This window comes from Sander vitreus, chromosome 22 (genome assembly GCF_031162955.1).
Source record: "Sander vitreus isolate 19-12246 chromosome 22, sanVit1, whole genome shotgun sequence".
NCBI lineage: Eukaryota > Metazoa > Chordata > Actinopteri > Perciformes > Percidae > Sander > Sander vitreus.
Window position 1 is genome coordinate 9,899,520 of NC_135876.1, and position 20,674 is coordinate 9,920,193.

The 20,674-nt window shown below is 40.7% G+C and overlaps 2 protein-coding genes across 2 annotated transcripts; both read right to left on the reverse strand.

Moving 5' to 3' along the window:
* Positions 1-6: 6 nt before the first annotated feature.
* LOC144537106 (uncharacterized) lies at positions 7-2,250 on the reverse strand. The gene is made up of 4 exons (XM_078280540.1): positions 1,853-2,250; positions 1,655-1,754; positions 1,416-1,545; positions 7-730 (listed from the first exon to the last, which is right to left on the reverse strand). The coding sequence occupies exons 1-4, from the start codon at positions 2,092-2,094 to the stop codon at positions 633-635; spliced, it is 570 nt and encodes a 189-aa protein (XP_078136666.1). The 5' UTR covers positions 2,095-2,250; the 3' UTR covers positions 7-632.
* A 2,262-nt stretch (positions 2,251-4,512) lies between these two features.
* Positions 4,513-20,060, reverse strand: rec8b (REC8 meiotic recombination protein b). Its single transcript, XM_078281074.1, has 18 exons — positions 20,005-20,060; positions 19,727-19,795; positions 19,239-19,381; positions 18,037-18,112; positions 17,403-17,520; positions 16,035-16,110; positions 15,345-15,412; positions 13,738-13,819; positions 12,496-12,544; positions 12,086-12,251; positions 11,332-11,466; positions 9,822-9,897; positions 8,961-9,148; positions 8,273-8,312; positions 8,078-8,135; positions 7,861-7,962; positions 6,538-6,644; positions 4,513-5,608 (listed from the first exon to the last, which is right to left on the reverse strand). The coding sequence occupies exons 1-18, from the start codon at positions 20,058-20,060 to the stop codon at positions 5,532-5,534; spliced, it is 1,686 nt and encodes a 561-aa protein (XP_078137200.1). The 3' UTR covers positions 4,513-5,531.
* Between the last annotated feature and the right edge of the window lie 614 nt (positions 20,061-20,674).

Genomic DNA, 20,674 nt, shown 5'->3' on the forward strand with positions numbered 1-20,674 from the left:
GCTTACAAAGGGCTTTCTCTAAATGGCAAACTGCAGCGGTGTGTTGTGTGAACTCTGGCTGAAATACAGCAATAAGAACCCCCAAAGGTCCCTGACTGACTGGACATACTAAAGCTAATACACCACATGCAGTTGTTATAAAAAAAAAAATTAAAAAAAAAGGAAAAAAAAAACAGCACTTGCTTTACCCTAAATACACTGTTAATGCTTAAAGCAGCCCAGCCTGAAACTGTATGCAGCAGTAACCAGTCCGTCTCTATCCGTGCTATTTCTGCTCAGCCTATCAAAAACTACTCAGCAGTATCCTACAACACATATTTAACAAGTGCAAGAGATTTTTTTTTTTTTTTTTTACAAATGCTACAAAAAAGTAACATGATGCTACAACGCTGGCAAGTTTCGGCATGCAGTTAACGTCAAGCCATTTAACCTCGCCTCACTGTAGAAAGAGAAACCGACGACAGTTTGAATCCTCTAAATAAATGCAAACTTGCATCTTGGAATCAAAATGGAGTTAACAAATGTGCTTTGCTGTGGACTAGTTGAACCTCTGTGTTAGCCTTAATGGCTAGCTGGTGGATTCAAATTAAATCTGCATTCTGTTTTGGATGATGGCGACTCTTTGTTGCTCCTCAGATCTCCCGTTGTCCCTGGGCCTCAGTGGAGTCAGGCTGCTGGTTTTCCATGTCCAACGCCATAGTCATCTGCACCGGTGTCAGTCCATTCTCCTCTGGCAGACAGACAGACAGGTCTTTTTAAATGCATGTGCCACTTAAACCACATCACGCTAATGATGAGGGGGTAAATACCACACATTAGAAACAACCCTATGAAGGTGTAGACACAACATAACTGAGAAGATGCAATCTGGTCTATGATTATTATTAGTGTCTATATCTATATATGTTTTTTTTTATACTGTTGACATCAGCCATGATCTTTAGCTTGCTCTCTGTCACACAAAAACCAGCCTTTTCTGTGTAGAAGTCATTCTATTACGCATAGAGAAAACAAAATAGCCATGATTGGCACAAGTCAAACAGATTTTCACAAATTCCCCCATAGGTTAGGTCCAATGCTTTATTTGGACTGCTGTAATGTTTACGATGACCTCATTTCAGTGCCTGAGGCTCTGGCACACTGCCGTGATCTGCATCAGTCTGACAGTTTACCCGTTACCTGATAGGTCGTTGCAGACTGCCACGGCTGAGTGACTTTTGGGGCATGGTTGCGCACATACAGAAATGAATCCTCCATTAATAAGCTGAACTATGAGCTAACACAGATAATGAAAGCTGAGAATATGAGAGCTAACATGAGGGATAATGAGAGCTGACCGTAACAGCAACGTAAGATACATTACAAACTTCACAGGAGTTTAATATTGGATTGATTGATTTGAAGTGCTCCCAGACCTGTACTCCTGTGTTTCCAGGGCAGGATAGCCATTCCTGTACGACAGAAGGAGCGGTCAGTGTGTGCCTCAGTGCTGTACAGGACCTCCTGGAGCTGTTTGTCTCCCGGCTTCTGGGCTTTCACTCTCACCTACAACAGGAAACCAAAATGTGTTTACTTTACTATCCTGCCTAGGACATACTTTTGTTTGCTTCCATTTACATCAAGATACAAAAAAAGAAGTCATTAGTCATCTTACCTCCAGGATGGTGATCTCTTTCTCCTTCAGCTTCCCTGCTTTGTTCTTAACCTGGGTCTTCTTGGTGTCGACCCACACCACCCTCTCCTTCACCTCTGACCTGGACACACACACACACACATACATACAGGCACAAAAACATGTTAAGTCTACAGGAAATTGCTTTTTTAAGATCCTTCAGACTGAGAGCAGACTTACTCTTGGATGCCCAGGTCGGCCAGTGTTGTGTCCAGGAAGGGAAAAGGCTGGTGTGCCGCGTCGGGCTCCACCTGGATAGGCAGTGACAGAGACATGGGGATCTCCCACTCCAGTTCAACACGCACCATCTTGCCACGTGACCTGGGGGACTCCCTGTCCGCTGGGCTGTCTGGTCCTCCGTCGGCCTGCTCCACATTGGCCTCTCCCTCCTCCAACAAGCTTGTTGTCTCGTCTGCTGCCATCTCGACTTTCTGATCAGTATCTTAAACAAAACGAACGCGATGTATCCCTCGCCCTTGCTTTATCTCTGTGACTGATGCTCGGTATCTGCGCCGTGTTGTTGCAGCTGCTGGCTGGTCCGCCTCTCCTCTTCTCTCCGGGCTGATGATTCAGAGCTCTGCCTCTTGTGATCTAGAAGTCCTCTGGAAAGTGTGAGTGTGTCCAATGCATACAGACTTGTGTTCTGCCCTCCTGGCTGATATAAGCAGCTGCTGTGAATGTGTCACTCAGATGTTAGGTTTATTAGACTGTCAGGGTGGTGATGGACGGGTGGTTGTGTTTGCACTGCCAGGTGTCTGTGTGGATTATCAGTCTGAGCATTCCTGGGTGAAATCAGTGTAAAGTAGAGTATGTTTTGACTGTAAATGGAAGTATGTGGCCTAAAGCACTTCCAGTCTCTGAAGAAACAATTGGGAACTGCATGCTTCATGATCTAGAGTTAATATGTTGATGTATTTAGTCACATAACGCACAACAAAATGCCAAAAGGGTCACATATAGTTCAGTGTAGACAGATTTATTACTGTGTAATGAGATGATTCTCTCCACCACCCCTCACCGTTTGTCTCCCTTCTCTCATTTGTCTGATAGTTTAGATGAACAGGAGGTTGACGTGTGGATCATTCACAGCAGAGCGTCACATTTTGGGCTTTTGAAGAATGTGTTCTTGCTCCGACTAAACATGTGGTCCCCATGCTGTGGAGCATGCGTGTGTTCTGTACAACAGGGAGCTTTTTCCCACTAAACTAGCACTCTGGACTCAGCATGTCACATTCCATGGGCAGCCGCACAATCAATCCTCCTTACGTCAGCACTGTGGAGCGATACAGATGATGTACAGGCTCGGGAATGTATAGAGCCAAAGGGAGGTCGACTGTCTAAGCATCAGGTTAGGGTAGCACATGTTGGATTTTCTGCTCGTTGAAGTGGCCGTAATCGGAGCTACACACACTTACTTTATTTGCTAGGTGGAATGCTAACGTTGCTTCATGTCTGCTGGATGTGTAAATAAGCAACCGTTTGCTAACAAGTTCATCCGATCACTGAGATATATATATATATATATATATATATATATATATATATATATACACATATATATACATATATATATACACATATATATACATATACATATATATACATATATATATATATATTTGTGATCAGGTTTTTTTTTACGTTTAGCTGCTGCCCCCGTCCCCAGCAGTGCATTGCTTAGCTTCTGTGCCTGTCTTCTACAAACTGTGGGTGTGGCGACCGCCATCTACTGTAGCTAATATGGATAAGTACCTCATACAACCCCACTTCAAAATGTCCAAACTAGCCCTTAAAGTGTATGTTGCTGATCTAATCTGATATATTGACCTGTTGGATCTCTTCATACAAGAGTTATTTTTTAAATTTTTTAACAAAATAATACATTTTTATTCAAGGGATTTTTACCACCTGCCAAGTAGATATTTTGGCCTCACTAATCAGCCTGTGAACACAGTGAAGTCACACTTACATTCTGTCCTGCAGTGATGCAGCAGTAGTGGTGGCTATGCAAGAAGCCCACTGTAACCTCTGTGTGCCAGAAGTGACTAACCATTAAGCTGCTTTTGAGCAAGGCATTTAGCTCTAATTAATGAAGGTTCGTACCTATGAAGGAGGTAGCAGCAGGGGAACACCATGGAAAAAAGAAGTTGACTTGTTTTAGGTGATGCATTTATTTATTTTTTAATCAAAACACAACGTGCCAGTGTAAATGACATTTACCGGCATAGCACCGAAACCTGAATGTATCACAAGTAGTATCAACAAAATGACCATTCTACCATGTTGATGTGAGTAAGGATTTCTGTTCTGTGACTACAGCACTGACCTCAGCTCAGTCACAACCAGGTGCCACATGGATACGGTCTCACACACACACACCGGCGGTCCCCAGTGCGTTTAACGAACAAACACTTTAATTGTGTGGAGTTATTGAGGCATGAGGTCAGACAGCGAAACCCACTGTGGTCCTGTTGGAGGCAGGGGACTGCTGATGTAACTGTATGTTACATTTCTCTCCACCATCAGAATATTTGAAATAAACTATTGGATTTGTTGGCAGCTGATTTCTTTTTTTTTCCTCTGATGCTTTTCAGTCCAGAACAACAAACTATAAGGTTCATGTTTAGTGTGATTACTTTGGATTTGTCTTGAAGGAATAATATTTAAAAGAAAATACTCACTAGATGAGTTAAAATATGTTTACAGTGATTCTTGAGCAGTTCAAATTAGAGAATACTATGCTATAGAAAATGACAAACCTAAATCATATTCTCACAGAAATACTAAGTTTATCAGGGGTGAAAATGTTTAGTGTGGAAGAATAATTCAAGATCATATGCTGTACTGAACAAACCCATTTAATTAAAAGTTTTAAGTTAAAAAGTGAAAAAGGATAAAAAATGCACACAGCAGATACAAACATCATAAAAAGCTTAATTTAAAAATCATTCCAAAGGTTAAAATGTATACAAACTGTGGAACAAAACCTACCAGGTCCAGATGTTAACGTCAACAACAGTATGTGAATTTAAATTATTTTAACACTGATAAACTCAGTGGGTATAAATGAAAATACAACCATATCAACCAATTACAACCAGATTAAAATGGTTAAAAAAATCTTCTTTAAAACACTGCGTAAAAAGCAAAATGCTGTTCAATGTGTCACCCTTCTGAGTAATTTAAAGGTGCCCTGCCACACGCGTTTCATTACTTTGTGGTAATGTCTGAAGTTCTACCATGGACTCTGTAACATTTTTTTGTGATAGAAAAGCCTTGGTGACCTTGTTTCAAGCCATTCCAGCGTGGTATAGAAAGCCTGCAGGAAGACTCGGCTCGATTTGTGCCAGTTCTCATTACTATTCAACGAGCTAAGCTGCTCGACTCTGATTGGCTAACAGCTAGCCAATGAGAGCCTGGCTATCAGCATCCTTTACCCAGCGCAACTGGGGGAGCTCATGAATAGTAATGAGCTCAGGCAACATGACGTCAGACTGACCAGCTTTTGTCATTGGCCTGATTTCGCCGCTTATTTCTTTTCAGGGGCTAGAGCTGCCAGAGGAGGTAGCAGTTCATTTTCACATTCACGACATAACACAAACACATATGGACCTAACATATTTCAAAAAAATGCAAGTAAAAACGGTTTTGTGTGGCAGGGCACCTTTAACAATTCATATAAAAACATATAACCTGTGTGATCCTTTTTTTTCTTTTCTCACATGAGAGTGTGAGATCTGATGTGATGATATAATAAGTCACTAAAAGCCAAAGGATTACATTCATACATTATATTCATCAATAAAAAAAGACTATTAACTGTACCTCTACAGGACTATAGTGTGTATGTTGTGTGTGTTCACGCGGCCGTCCTGATGCAGATGTTGCTGAACGGTTCAGTCTGTTGGACGGTCACCTGTCGAGCAGACAGCAGCTCTGAGGAACAGAACCATCACACGTTAATCACATCAATATGTTTCACTGACCGGTACTGTGGAGGTCAGTTAGGAGACCTGACTAAAACATAAAACCTATTTTTGAGCTAGCATCAAAGAGCATCTTTAACTGACAAATGTTTCTAAAATGAAAAGCTCCATTATTCATTTATTTTGTCACAGTTATTTCAACACGTAACATCTGCGCCATTCCTAAGATCTCTATTGCTGTCTGCATAAAATCAATTTCTAAGACATCAATGTTAGTTGATGAAGACCGGGACCTTTGTTGGCATGACATTTTCACTTATGAGTTCTTTTTTAACATTAATATGAGTTACCCCAGTGGCTAGAAATGGTAATAGCTGTAAACCGAGCCCTGGGTATCCTGCTCTGCCTTTGAGAAAATGAAAGCTCAGATGGGTCGATCTGGAATCTCCTCCTTATGACGTCATAAGGAGGAAGGTTACCTCCCCTTTCTCTGCTTTGCCCGCCCAGAAGAAGGAGAGAGACATCATGGCTTGCAAACGAGCGAAGCATGGCAGTTGGTCAAGGCCACACCCCCACCCTCCACCTTGCCCCCCCTCTCTCCTCCACACACATAAATGGCACATCCTAAGGAAAGCTCATTGTGGGACTGGCTCTAGTGGCTGTAATTCTGCACCAAGGCTGAATTTCGGGAAAGAGACTTCAGATACAGTATTAGGGGACCACTAAGGCCTATATAAAAGAGACTTCAGATACAGTATTAGGGGACCACTAAGGCCTATATAAAAGAGACTTCAGATACAGTATTAGGGGACCACTAAGGCCTATATAAAAGAGACTTCAGATACAGTATTAGGGGACCACTAAGGCCTATATAAAAGCATCCAAAGAGCACCATGTCATGGGACCTTTAAGATAAACCTCAGCTTTTGATTTCCTCACCTAGCAGTTTATAGAGCGTGTGTGCTGCAGTGGTGCGGTCGGCCTCCGGGGGCACCAGAGAGTCAAAGGTGACTTCCCCAAACCTCTGCAAGCTGGAGGAGATCCAGCTGCAAAAGACGAGCAGTGTGTGAGCAGTGATAGGATTCAACCTAGAGGACTGACATGGACCGATATTTTGTTTCCATAAGCAATAGTATATAGATACAGCGTTTGTAGTTTTTGAATTTTACTGATGATGGAGCAGAAAGCTTGTGCGCTAAGGACTGTGTGACACTTCCCAGTGAAACCAGTGATTACAGAGCCACTATTGCTGCAATGAATGTAACTCCTGTTAAAACACATTGTTGTTAAAACAAGTGAGTCCAGTCACAATGTCACATTACTGGCTTCCTACAGACATCCACTGTAATGCTGCTGATTTATACAACACATACAGTATACTCAAAGTCTATAACGGTTTGACTGTGTAGCCCTGAAGTGGGTCTGTGACTCAGGTTCATCCCCTCAGGCCTGCTGGCTGCTTTCTGTTTTCAATTTCAAAGCAGATGTCAAACAAAGTAAGATGTGGGTCAACCTGTGATGCCCGGGGGCAACAAGTGCTGTGTCCAAAACAAAAACAACATGACCACAGAATTATTTTATTTATAATTATTAGGGGTGTGCAAAAAAAAAAATCGATTCGTATTCAAATCGCGATTCAAGCTCTACCGATTCATAATCGATTCATAGAATTACAAAAATTGATTCATGTTTAAAAAATATTAATAATAATAATATAATTTTAATTGTATGTCTACTGGAATCACATGATAGATAGATAGATACTTTATTGATCCCCATGGGGAAATTCAAGGTCCCAGTAGCTTACAGACATCACACAACATTCACATACATCATAACAGGATGTTAAAATAACAAATCCACATGAATGTACTAAGGGATGCATAAGATATATATATATATATACACACACACACACACACACACACACATACATGGGAAAAGTAACTACATATACATATATGTGAGCCAAAAAAATCTGAATCAAATCAAATCGTGACATTTTCTGAATCGTACACCCCTAATAATTATTAGGGCTTTCGTTTGATAAAATATTTAATCACATCGACAATCGACAGTACACGCAAATAACTTTAGTCTTGTCGAGAGAACCACCAGAGTCTTTTAACTGCGATTAAGGATTAGGTTTTAACCTCCGAAGCCGTACAGGGTGCGGCGTACACTGTACACTGTCTTCTTCTTGCGTGTTTCTAAGCTTGCTTGTGTTCTGAATGTGTGTGTTGTGTATATTGTATGAAGTACCTCAGCATGTCCCTTTGTTCTGTGTCAGTCTGAGCCTCGGGCATCTCGATGTTCTCCTCCGCTATGGGATCCATGCGGAGCTGCGCCTCCTCTTGTGGAGACCTACACACGCGCACGTGCGCACACACACACACACACACACACACACACACACACAGTGATGTATTTCTTTGTCCATCTAGCTGTCTGTCGGTCCATCCATCCACCTGAGACTTACCATCTGCTGACAGGAGTGACCACATCGTTTATGGATTTGTCCTCTTTGGACGTGTAGGCTGTTGGCAAACACAAACATAAAGAAACACACAACTAATGGTTGCAGCTTGAGGCAAATTATATTTTTATTGTCCTGCCAAAACATGTACTGAAAAACTGACATAATGTGTCTGAGAAAGAGAGGAAGAATTCTTACATGAGCCGTCTGCGGGTGGCAGTCCTGACTCACTGGATATCTGAGAGAGAGAGAGAGAGAGAGAGAGAGGGAGAGAGAGAGGGAGAGAGAGAGAGAGAGAGAGAGAGGGAGGGAGAGAGAGGGAGAGAGAGAGAGAGAGAGAGAGAGGGAGAGAGAGAGGGAGAGAGAGAGAGAGAGAGAGAGAGAGAGAGAGAGAGAGAGAGAGAGAGGGAGAGAGAGAGAGAGAGAGAGAGAGAGAGAGAGAGGGGGGAGAGAGAGAGGGAGAGAGAGGGAGAGAGGGAGAGCGAGGGAGAGAGAGAGAGAGAGAGGGAGGGAGAGAGAGGGAGAGAGAGAGAGCGAGAGAGAGAGAGAGAGAGGGAGAGAGAGAGAGAGAGAGAGAGCGAAAGAGAGAGAGAGAGAGAGAGAGTTTCATGAAGTAGAAGCAAGGTTTATAATCTCATTTGTCTCACCACTGAACCAAACACTCAGTTGGCAGGCTGTGACTGCTGACTAGCTGGCTAACCTTTATTATTATTATAGCCACAATTGTCACAAATACTACCCTCAGACTTTAGCATGGCAGCCACTGGAGTTTGCTAAGAACTATCTGACTTTAGACCATGGTGTTGTACTTGGATAAGAGCTGTAAAACAAAACAAGATGTAAAAGATCTCCACTCCAATCAAAATGTACCTTCACACAGACCCACCTCTCGCATGCTTGAGTGCCTCCTCTTCCTCTCTGTCCTCAGTGTTTCTCTGTCCTGCTCGGACTCCCCTCTCGCCTCCTCTTCTTCCTCCTCCTCCTCCTCCCCTCCCTGTTGTCCCCCATGTCCTGGCAGGACGGTGAGTGAGGCACACTGTTTCCATAGTGACTGGAGGTCAGCATGGATGAGGGCTGTAGAGGGGTCAAAGGGCAGGTTTTGGTCAATATTTTGTAATTTTCTTCACCACAGCTGATGTTCGCGACTCACAGACTGCAGTAAAGTGCTAATACAATGTTTCAGAGGCCCAAAAGGTTGTTGCTGATTGACAGTTAGGAGTTATACTCTGGGGGCTTTAAAAAGAGCAGAGTTTCTGCAGTACGCATATTACTATCTCTCTGACTGCACAGCAAGTTTGTCTGTCACCTAAAATGTTAAGTCGATTAGCCATCGGGGATGAATCTAACTTACAAACAGGGAATTTGTTTTCTTCAGACATGTATTTATTTATTGGGTTCTTTGCCCAGACGTTTGCAGATCTACTGCACCACTTGCCAGACACATTCCCCACATTTAAATTCTTCCCATTGCTATTGCTACAGATGTCGTTTCGGGGGTTTACTAATGTCGTCGGTGATTCAGAAGGTGTGATTTTATTGGCCACGACACTGAACACCGTTATGTATTTTTCTATTCTATTATCTGCATTTGTTGGCTAGTTTTCTTGTTTAGTTCTCCATCTTGCATGCTTCTTTCATTTCTTTTCATTAAAGAAAAAAAAAAAAAGCTAAGTAATAATTTCTAATGTTCAGTCGATATTATGGGTTTTTCTACAGCCAGGTGTGAAGTGTAGCACTTAGCACTGACATCCACAGGGGGCGCTGAAGAGCTGAGCAGGAGCGGCACACTTGGTCAAGTAGGACAAGTCCAGCAATACCTTGGACTGAGAGAAAGAACAACAAATTAGCTTAATGGAACAGTTTCAAGTAGGATTTTTGCTTTTTTTCCCAGAGAGAGAGAGAGAGAGAAAGAAAGGAGGGGTAAAAGCCAATGATCGTGTCTCAAAGGAAATTAAAGAAATAAGTAAGAAAGGAGGAAAGAAGTAAAGAAAGAAGGAAGGCAATAAAATCAAGGAGTGCTATCCCAGTGGGCTTAGAGAGAACTAAGGAAGAGAACTGGAGAGGTGGAGTTTAATGAACTGAATAGACACTTTGATGGCAAGTCTTTGATTACAGAATGGCAAAGACTGAAAATTCAATTGGTCAGTGTTAGAAAAATTAGGCTTAGAACGGATTGCTTCAATTCCTTTGTTGAAACCATTTGCACCCAAACTGCTGTTGTAGTATTTCTGTTAATCATGAAAGCTGAGTGACCTTGCAAAGAGCACACAGGATGTCTCCTGAGGGCAGAGCGCGTGATGTGGAGGAGATGCCGGGCCTGACCAGAGATAAGAAGAAAAGCTTTCTTCCATGACTTTCTTTCTATGAACCGAAATAGCTAACTTGACTCCCGACTCCTTTAAAAAGACTCTGTTGTGAACACATCTTCAGTCATTTTCTGTACTCCTGCTGTGGGAGCTGGAAAACGGAATACTTGCAAGTAAACAAGCTTTTGAGAGAACGCCAGTGATTCTGTCCATTCTTTGATAAATAATTATCCTAACAGTCAGTGTCAGTGAACCCTTGAGCCTCTTAAGTGTGTGTCTCCATACAGTGTATTTAGCTTTAGGAATAGTATTTGTGTATGTGTGTGTTCAAGTAGGGCTGGGCGATATGGAGAAAATCAAATATCACGATGTTTTTGACCAAATACCTCGATATCGATACCGCAACGATATTGTAGTGTTGACTATTGGTGCTTTCACAAAATATTTACACAATGAGATTTTTGATAAATAATCATCAGTAATGTGGATATAATGACGAAGTGGGTAAAGGCAAATAATAGAACAGTTACAACAGTCTGGTGAGTTCAGAAAATGACATCACTGTACTGTAATGCAGCCTTTAAAACCAGGAAAAGACAACACTTAAGCCATATTACGATATCCAAAATCTAAGATGATATCTAGTTTCATATCACGATATCGATATAATATCGATATGTTGCCCAGCTCTATGTTCAAGTCACGACGTGTGTTTGAGAGGGAAATTTTTTTTTTTAAATCTGCTGGTATGTGTGTGTGAGATCACCAAAAAGCCTAAATAACTCCAGAAACTGAGAGCAGAGTAAAAAAGGAAGCAGAACGTGGTGCACATTAACCTACAAGGGATCCAAACCTCACTTCAAATAACTGAAATGTTTTAATAATATAAATATTGCAATAGGATCCACTTAGACACATCCATTGTACGACAATCTCAGTGTGTTTCTGTACCAGTTCCAGTGTCTCCGCCAGCGGGTTAGTGATCTGTTCCTTCATCGCTCTCTCAGATATCTGGACCTGAGGGTCGGCAAAGACCAGCTGACGCCTGCGACGTCCGCCGGGCTTCCTGAGAGGAGGAACCCCCACCTGAGGGCAGAGGGAGAAGCACACGGCGTCAGTGTCCACAGCGGTGGTTCTATTAAAGGACATCACACTCCAGCACACAACCTGGAAATTATGAAGCCATGTGTTGACACACACCACACGAGTGCTTTCCATTACTTATTTCCAAAACAAAACTGGTTGCTCATGTCATGAGTCACTTCGTGGAATGTAGTTCAAGCTTGATGACAACTGTCACGACAGCAAACGCTGTGTCACTGTCACCGCCGTGGTTCCTACACGTCAGAATTTAGACACAATGTCAATAAAAGGGTACTTTTTTTACTTTATTTTCCATTTTTAAAGGAGATGCACCAGAATTGGATTTAATAGTTTGTATTTTCCATTTAGGCACTTTATAAAAGACAAAGTAAAATGAATGAATTAAAGTTAGAGCGAATGAAATGACACGGTGTCTCCAAAACAGAGACATGCATGCTCTTATTTACTTAGTTAGGAGTACAACACTTAGTGTAAATAACTATTTGTTCAGACTCTAGACATACAAAGACTGTACATCTTTCACTATTTCAGTTTACATTTTGCACAATACAAAACTAATACTGAACAAACTAGTGAACAGACAGCATCACCCATGTCTCACCACTTCATAGGAACCTTCTGTTGCTCTGTCTCCCTCTGATGGCATGGCAACCTGCAGCGGAGTCATCTCAAAGTCTCCAGCTGCCAGAGGACGCTCCATGGGGTGAGCCGACTCCTCGTCTGGCAGCCACACACTCTGCTCTGCTCCCAGCAACGTCTCCTTCAGCCTGGATACAACAACACAAAAGTCACAGGCCTGGGCTAAATATACTGACTGACGGATGACAAAATACTCATTTACTGCAGTATGTTTTAAATCTTTCTTGAAACTACAGGACGTGGCAATGTTGTAGCATGCATAAAGGCAGACTGGTATATCATTATAAAGTTGACATTGCCCTGAAGGCACAATCTGAGCTGTGTCGCTACTGTTGAGGACTGACAATCATTTGACAATCACAAAAGACTCACAGATCAATAGAGGACATGGCTCCCAGGTCTGTCTGCCGATCCTCCACTCCTGTTTAACAAACATTACGCACAGTGTCACAATGTGACACAACACATGGACACAAATAAACAGATGTTCAAGTGAACGCATTTCCCCGAAATGATCTCATCTGTAAAAAGCTTAGTAACCATAACATGACAACACATTACTGAAGAAAGTGGTTTGTTTCCTCTGTAGTACCAAACCTCCTAACACATTCCCTCTCTACTCTCTTACTGCACTTTTAATGCAGGAGGTGAATTTAGAGCCAAAACTAATTATAACTAACTGAACACATGCGACTGACATGTTGTCCTTTTGCTGTCTTTGCAAGAACAGTGGGCAGTTTTGTTAAAGTAAGGCAGGCTTTCCCCAAACTTAGATGTTCCCTCTCAATGAAATGAAACAGTCTCCCGAAAATAAACCTTTTCTCTCTGGCAGCAAAAGCACTCACAGAGTCCGAATTGCTATTATTATTTTCTTTTTCAATTACAGCACTGGCACAAAGAATTTGACCTGGTTGACTGATGCAGACATGTTACAAGAGAGGAACACACTGTGGGAATGATAATCTAGACCAGAGCTTCTCAAAGTCCGGATGTGTAAACATTTAAAATGTTCTGAATAAATTACAAAATGTAAATACGATGAATAGGTTTGGACTTTTTTTTACAACATCAATTATTATTTAATAGACATAAAGGAAGAAGCCAACGCACACAAAATGTCATAAAAAACGAGTGCCTTGGCTTCTTCCTTGATGTCTATTGGATTTGTTCATGCCCCCTACCAAAGAGCACTGCCTTTTCATCACTAATATAAGTTCCAAGAAGCTCTCCAACATCTTCTGTTCTTCATAAATTATTATTTTTTGTTATTACAGAGAGAGAGAGAGAGAGAGAGAGAGAGAGAGAGAGAGAGAGAGAGAGAGAGAGAGAGTAAGCTACTGGAAAAGGTACCGTTGGGTAAAGTTGACCAGGCAAACCCGAGTACTCAACTTGAATGTATGTTGCTTAAAAGTTGTGAGTTGAATACTATTTTATTATTGCCAATCGTTGAACAAGAATCAGATGCGGACCATTGAGTAATAGGTTTTAGAATCCCTAAACTAGACACTTCACACATCTTTAAATTGAGTACAAACCCGCAGTATGACATCATACTAAACAACTAAAACACAAAGATAGTACGTATGCAATGCTTATCATACACAGAGCACACACCTCCACGGAACTGGTCTGGCTGATCCATCAACAAGTCAATCTCTCTGGCTGTGGCTTCAGGAAGGTCATCTCCCTCAAAATACTGATCCAGAAGGAGGGTGACAATTAGAGACAGACAAAAGTCAAACAACACAAAGGTAAAGAATAAAGAGAAGGGGATAGAAAAGAAACAGAAGCAATGGGGGTTTTGTCTGTTTAGTGTCCACAGTGATAAATAATGGAAGTAAAGTAATGTAAAACAGCAGTAAAATGCAGCAACCACAAAAACAAAAGCATATATATATATATATATATATAAAAGACTAAACTTGTGCATGCAAAGCAAAAATAAAGCCAAGGGGCAGACACGCGCGCGGGGGAGGAGGACAACAACAGATATGTGAGCAGCATATCTGAGTGTAAACAAACTGTGAGTGCAGGCTGATGTAATTAAGTCAGATAGTATCAAGCCAACATGGACTTGATCAGCTGATGATGCTTCAGGAGGAACATTATCAGTCCCTAAGTGACAGAATGAGGAGGGTAACAGTGTGGAGGTACTGCTGGACTCAGACTTACTGTAGTCAAACTACATTATAATATAACTCTTCTTTAAAGCACTGCGGACATTGAGAGGTGAATTCAGGACGGTCGGTGAGGCATCAGAGGCCTGGACTACGAATCCAGATCAATATGCCCTGGATTTATTTCAGTTACCCGGCTTCACTAACCCTAACAACCGCTGTGTCACGACGGTGGTTAACAACTAGTTCAGTCAACCCAGGGTTTCCCAATCCAGCGACGCACGCGTCCACATAAAAGAGGCGGTGTTTGCACAGCACGACCAATCGCAAATATCTACCAGAGCCGCATATTTTACATGAGAAGAGCAAACTATAATTCTACATAAATATGAAGAACACAGACACGGTTTTACAGGCAAAACGCAATACAGTCGCTGCTTCCTAAAACAGGAAGGAACGCTGGGAAATCAGTCAGGCACAAGAGCTGACCATAATTACACTTGTGCTTTCCATACTTTCCAACTGTCGTTGCTTTAGCCTATTATTTCAGTTGCAACCCTGGCAGTGGTAAGCGATCATGAGAGAAAATAAAAAAATCTTGCTTCGTAGTACAGGCCTCTGGTAGTTTACGTCCACATTTTTAGAGCAGTGAAAACTACATACCTCCCACAGAATTACACAAACGGATGGGACAATACAGAATCTGCACTATCGCTTCACCATGTGAAGAAAACATCTAATTGCTTTTAATATTAATAATTTAATATTGCTAATATTTTTTGCGAGGATCTGTTCCAAACAAGGATGTTTTTTCTTTAGTCTGTAGGATACGATTTGTAGGATGGGACGTCTCTGCAGCACCACAATATTTAATTCAGAATGGTTTGGAATATATTTTGCCTTTGACAAATATTGCCCCCCCCCCCCAACCCCCAGCAGACAGAAAGTCCAACAGGCGAGCAGCTAACTTGTGACAAAGACCTTAACTAAAGCTGTTGTGGGCACACAGTCCACATCCCAGCTCAAGGATTCACCAGGACACCCGATGTACCTAAAATGATGACTGGGATGTTTCCTGTGCCTGGACTGTGACAGGGAGTTTACCTCAGCAGCTGTGATGACAAACTGCTCCTTCTCTCTCAGGGAGATGGCAGCTGGAGGCGACCTGAAACCTTGTTTAACAACAGCAGGAGGAATTAGGAGCCAAGCGTGTTTGCAGCACAAGAAGGATGTGAGAGTAGCTGAGGAGAATACAGCCGTCATTCAAGTGTTTAGCCTGGAACTGATGCGTTTTTTTTTTTTAATTCAACATGTGCAGATAAGATAAGATTAAGTCGCTGATGACAGAAAACGTATTCACAATTTTCCTAACAGGAGTGGAAATAGCAACCTCTCTGTGCCAGAAGTTTACATTTAGAAGAAAATCTATTTATGGAATCTAAGCTAATGAACTGACCCATTTCTAAAACCTTTGAAGATTATTCAATTATCTTGACTGGAAACATGCATAATGTTGCCACAACCACTATTACAAATCAGAATAATCTGTATTCTTAATTAAAGTAGGTTTATTCAAAGTACATAATCACAAGTGTCACAAAACAGCCAGAAACAATCCTTAATCAATTGCACAATTGTTATAAACATTGTCATAGAGTAAGTTGGGTCCCATTTCAGATGAGGCGTCTTTCAAAGGAATTATGATATATATGATATGTTTGGTCTTGAAGTGTGGAGCCACACCTAAAATGGGACACAGCTAAAGTATTTCAAATGCTGAAATCTTAGTCTCACCCTCTGTGTCAAGTGAAGTGTAGGAACTGGGCACCAGGGAGTGCTGTGAACCTGCCTCTCCAATCGCCAACATTGGCTAGAAATATACATTACAAATATTATATAACAGGCAGAATATTATTCATTCATTTAATTCCAGAGTGAACTGAGCCTAAAGAAAACTGTCTCTTCATGACCAAAATGTGTTATATTGTAAATATATTGTATATGTTGTATGTAAACATAAGGCTACAGTTTCTAAAGACCAAACTGATTCAGAGGGAATGTCTTTTCTTTTTTCTTATTTTGCCTATTTTATATTGTCTCATACCTGATGCACTTCCTTATGTTTAAAATATTGAAATACAAACTGTATCTAAATACACTGCAGTTTCTAATTTGCATTCTAAAAGCCAGTCCAGTTTAGGGATCCTTTAAATTCATGATAGTGCCAAATGAATTATTTCCAGATTTAGGTCCCCATGTTACGTAGTCTTAACCTTGATTTAAGACACACATGGTATTTCTACAGGGAAAGATTACAAGAAGAGCAAAGTTCAGCCATTTACAGCACAGAGACTGATAAAGGGTTATCGACTGTGATTCACTCTCTGACATCTGACAATACCAATGGATAGTATAAGAGGGATATAGCACATATGCAATGTTAGAATGGGCATGACCTACACTTGTGTTTAAGGCCAAGAAACAATGACTCACTTGTGGCAGTTTCTGATTTATCAATGACTTGACAATGAGCAGAAAAAGCTGAGATGTTGTAGATTTGTAATTTAGGAGGTATGTGTCAAAAAACACATGTGGGAAAACCCTGAAAAGTAACATCACAAGAGCATAGTTTATCAGGTGGACATATGCAGCTGTAGAGAGACCTTCGATAGCTGTGGTATGTGTGTGTAACACTCACATGTAGCAGCTGAGCATTTGTGCTGAATGTGGTCAGAGCCTACTTACTATGACGTAATTGTGTTCTGTGTAAACTGCAGGTTCTCCGAGACATCTCCAGTTTCGTATTATGGGTACAGAGTACATGTCTTGTATACTTAATAGTGAGTCTCTTGGGTCAAGTTTGTTATGTATATGTAGTTTATTGGGTTACCGCAAACTACTACTACTATGGGTCATGGTAAATACTGTACCACTATCATTATAACGGTTGTATTTAACACTGAGTTGCTACATTACATGTTTACAGGGTGAATATTTGATATAAAGCGCAGGTTACCGACTGTGTACAGGCAGATTTGACATTTGTTGAGTTTTGCTGTGCTTCACTACAGAAACAGACATTAGACTACACCCCCTGTGTAGATTGCCCGCCATATTTCAGACTTGAGAGCCACACCAACACATGCAGTGTACGGCGGTTACCTGGTGTGTTTTATAGGGGCTGGGCAGCTGGTGTGATGCCATGAGACCGAAGAAGGGGTCCTGAGCTCCCTCAGCCTCCTCCATCATGTACAGGCTGTCAGGCACATTCAATGCCAACCTGCCAGATGAAGAGAGAGTGATACATGCCAATGTTACTAATCAAAATATTAAAACACCACACATGTTCAGTGCTGCACAGGCTAATGCAACACTATGCATACTGTACTTTTAACTGCGCTTGTTGTTTCATGGACTTATAAAATAATAATAAAAAACTACTGGAATAAGATTAACACAGAGCATATTTAGAGTACAGAATGTTTAAAGAGAAATTGCATCCGCAGAAACAAGAGCTCGTACATTACCGCTGTGACAACGGCTTATTCAAAATTTACGAAGCCATTCGCATGAAAGTCGCTCAATTTGTCCATCACTCACTCAATAAAACGCCACCATCTCCTTCGCAGTCTTTATTCCCCAAAACAATCTCCCACATAAATATTCTACCAGACGCTTTTGAGCTCGGACTTTCCTAAACACGTACAACCTTTGCACAGCTTAAAATGTTAGGCGCCCAAGGATACAAAATACTCTTCCACTGATGATCAAATATGTCGTGTGTGAGTGTGCAGACCTGTCAGACTCAGCCATGTCGATATTTATGCATTTTTTAGAGCGCAGCAGGCGCTCAATGGTCTGTTGAACCTCCTCTGGAAAATAGAAAAGGGGTTAAAAGCTTTCACACAAACGTAAAATATCTGCCATAGCAAGAAAATCATCATCCTGTACTCATAATGTAGGTGACTATATGACCATTCTGGCTCTTCTCCTCACAAGAGGAGAAGGCAATGAGGGGAACAAGTAGTAATCAAATGGTATTTTCACCATGGGTCTTTTTAAGGTCACTTAAAAGCTTATTATGCATAAACTTTGGGTTTATTGAAATCCACACCTTAGTCTGGACCAACAGAAATAAAACAGTGGAAAATTCACATTTTTAAAAGATCATATTATAAAAAATTGAGAGGACAAACTCCACTACGCCATGCATATGAAATACAGCATAAACATATTATGTGCTCTCAATTGTATGCGACAGCTTTGGGAGGTTCTATTCTATTCTACTGATTGATGAAATGAAATACCGTTGCTGAATCCAAGAGCAACTGTGGACCACAGACAGTGAATGCTTTCTTGGCTTCTCCTCCTGCGTATCATTATGCATTGTATTTCACTGTTTTCATCAACCATGACAACATCATGATGGTGAATCTGTCGGACGCAATATCTGTGTCAGGATGTAATTTAACACCAGATAAATAGAGACTGAGAGACACTGAGTTTGATGATATTGCATTCATCAGCTCTAAATTAGCTTCTAAATCAGACTTGCCTCAGTAATTTTAGAAAGCTGAGATTTCTACATTAAGCCTAGCAACTGACGGAGAAAATGTTGTCTGCTGTTTTCACATTTCACCTGAGCTTACCTTAGAAAGCCGCCCAGCAGAAAATATTGTTTCTTGAACTAAAGATCATCCTGCATAGACTGCATTTTCTGCAAATGTATAAGTAAGCAGCTAGAAAATGATTCCCTTGTGTTAACCAAACTACCTCACTCTATTGCCTGACTTTGGTAACTGTTCCACACTATAAACTGCTGCCACAGTAACTGAATGTACAGTATGTGGGTTTCATATTGAATAAAAAAAAGTAAAGCCTCTATTTTTTGTATCTCATGCCTAGCAGAAAGTGACAGTATGTTGTGTGTAGACAATGTAGCTTGGAGGAGAGTAACAACTGTTTGTTTTTTTTCCAATTCTTGCTTGTTTCCCTTACCTAGCAGGAAGCCACACTGCCTGTGGTAGACTACAACCACTCCATACTGCAGCTGAGATGACAGGTAGAGAGAGAACCGAGGCTTAGGTAGGTTTTGTTGCGGTGGAGGAACCTTAGCTGTCACATAGTCCAAAATGTCTCCGCTGTAATAACATACAACATGTTAAAATTCTCTACTAGTTAAATACTAGCAGATAAGAAGAATAGCTTTAACGTTACACCAAACTAACGTTAGACCACAGAATGATTGAAAGCAAGCCAGCTGCTAAAAATGCATCCGAGCACTGATCAAATTAAAAATGATCTAAGTTATATTAACGATCCCAAGTAATAACGTTATATGATTGGCAAAATGAGACATGGATAGCTGGTGATAACGAAATATAATACAAAAATCACAATATATAAAGGTTATACAGAAATTAAACTCATATTTATATCAGATAAGCTAAAGTTAACACTAGCCATTCTCCTGCGGATATTCTTACCATGTTCGCTTGACATTGACTTTGAGAAGCTCTCTGCGAGTGATCCTGATACCTTTGGTGGCTGCCAACCTGAACAACAGAACACATGAATACAATTTAGAAATAAACCTTTGCTGACAGAATAATCTGTCATGTAACATTAGTTAAGAGTTTTTGCTGTATGTTAGTAAGTTAGCTAAATTAGACCATAGCCAGTGGTTAACATGCATGATTGCTAGCTTTGTAGGTAATGTTAACATTAGCAGCTAATGCCAATTTAACCATATTTTCTAACTCACCAGATTGTGGCAAAACATCCAGTATGGCGATGGAGGACATCTGGGTAGTAAAACATTTTAAATTTTTTAGATATAGCGGATACTTAGAAGAAAAATGAATTTATTTACCTAATGGTAATGGTAAAATATTAAAAGCTTGTTAAGTTGCACCAAAGAGACTAGCTAGGCCGTCTTCGTTCGGTTGCACCACGATTTTCCCGCGTCAAAATCACAGTGGACCAATCAGTTTACGAGACTTATCAAATTGAAAATAAACACTCGTGATGCATTCACGGAAAGATGGAAAATGGACTTTTAAGTGGTATTAGTGCTTTTTATGAAGTTGGGGGTTGGAGATAGACATGTGAATAATGAATGTGCTATTCGTTATTAGCATTATTCTAGATTTTCAAAAAAATTTCAACATTTTTGCACATCCAGTACTAATGCATACAGCCTCTTTTTTTCTTAATGTTGAACAGTTATATGTACATATTCGTTTCTGTATTAATTATTTATTTCATATTAATGGTTAATATACTTTGCAATAAAAAAACATTTTCTAATTCTGATTTATTTCGACAGTTATGTCCATGAGTGAAAATATCAGCAATTAGTATTATGGTAGATACTTAGCAGTGGTGGAAAGTATATTTAACATTATTCAAGTACTGTCGTCTACTGTGGTAAC

Bases quoted from the DNA above. Each gene is read 5' to 3' on its own strand.
- LOC144537106 (XM_078280540.1), bottom strand. From the start codon at position 2,094: ATGGCAGCAGACGAGACAACAAGCTTGTTGGAGGAGGGAGAGGCCAAT. The intron at 1,755-1,852 runs GTAAGTCTGCTC...GTGTGTGTCCAG, and splicing joins GCCGACCTGGGCATCCAAGA to GTCAGAGGTGAAGGAGAGGG. The intron at 731-1,415 runs GTCTGGGAGCAC...TCTGTCTGCCAG, and splicing joins CTGGAAACACAGGAGTACAG to AGGAGAATGGACTGACACCG.
- rec8b (XM_078281074.1), bottom strand. From the start codon at position 20,060: ATGTTTTACTACCCAGATGTCCTCCATCGCCATACTGGATGTTTTGCC. The intron at 17,521-18,036 runs GTCTGCACACTC...TTCATCTGGCAG, and splicing joins GACATGGCTGAGTCTGACAG to GTTGGCATTGAATGTGCCTG. The intron at 15,413-16,034 runs GTGAGACTAAGA...TTGTTAAACAAG, and splicing joins CACTTCACTTGACACAGAGG to GTTTCAGGTCGCCTCCAGCT.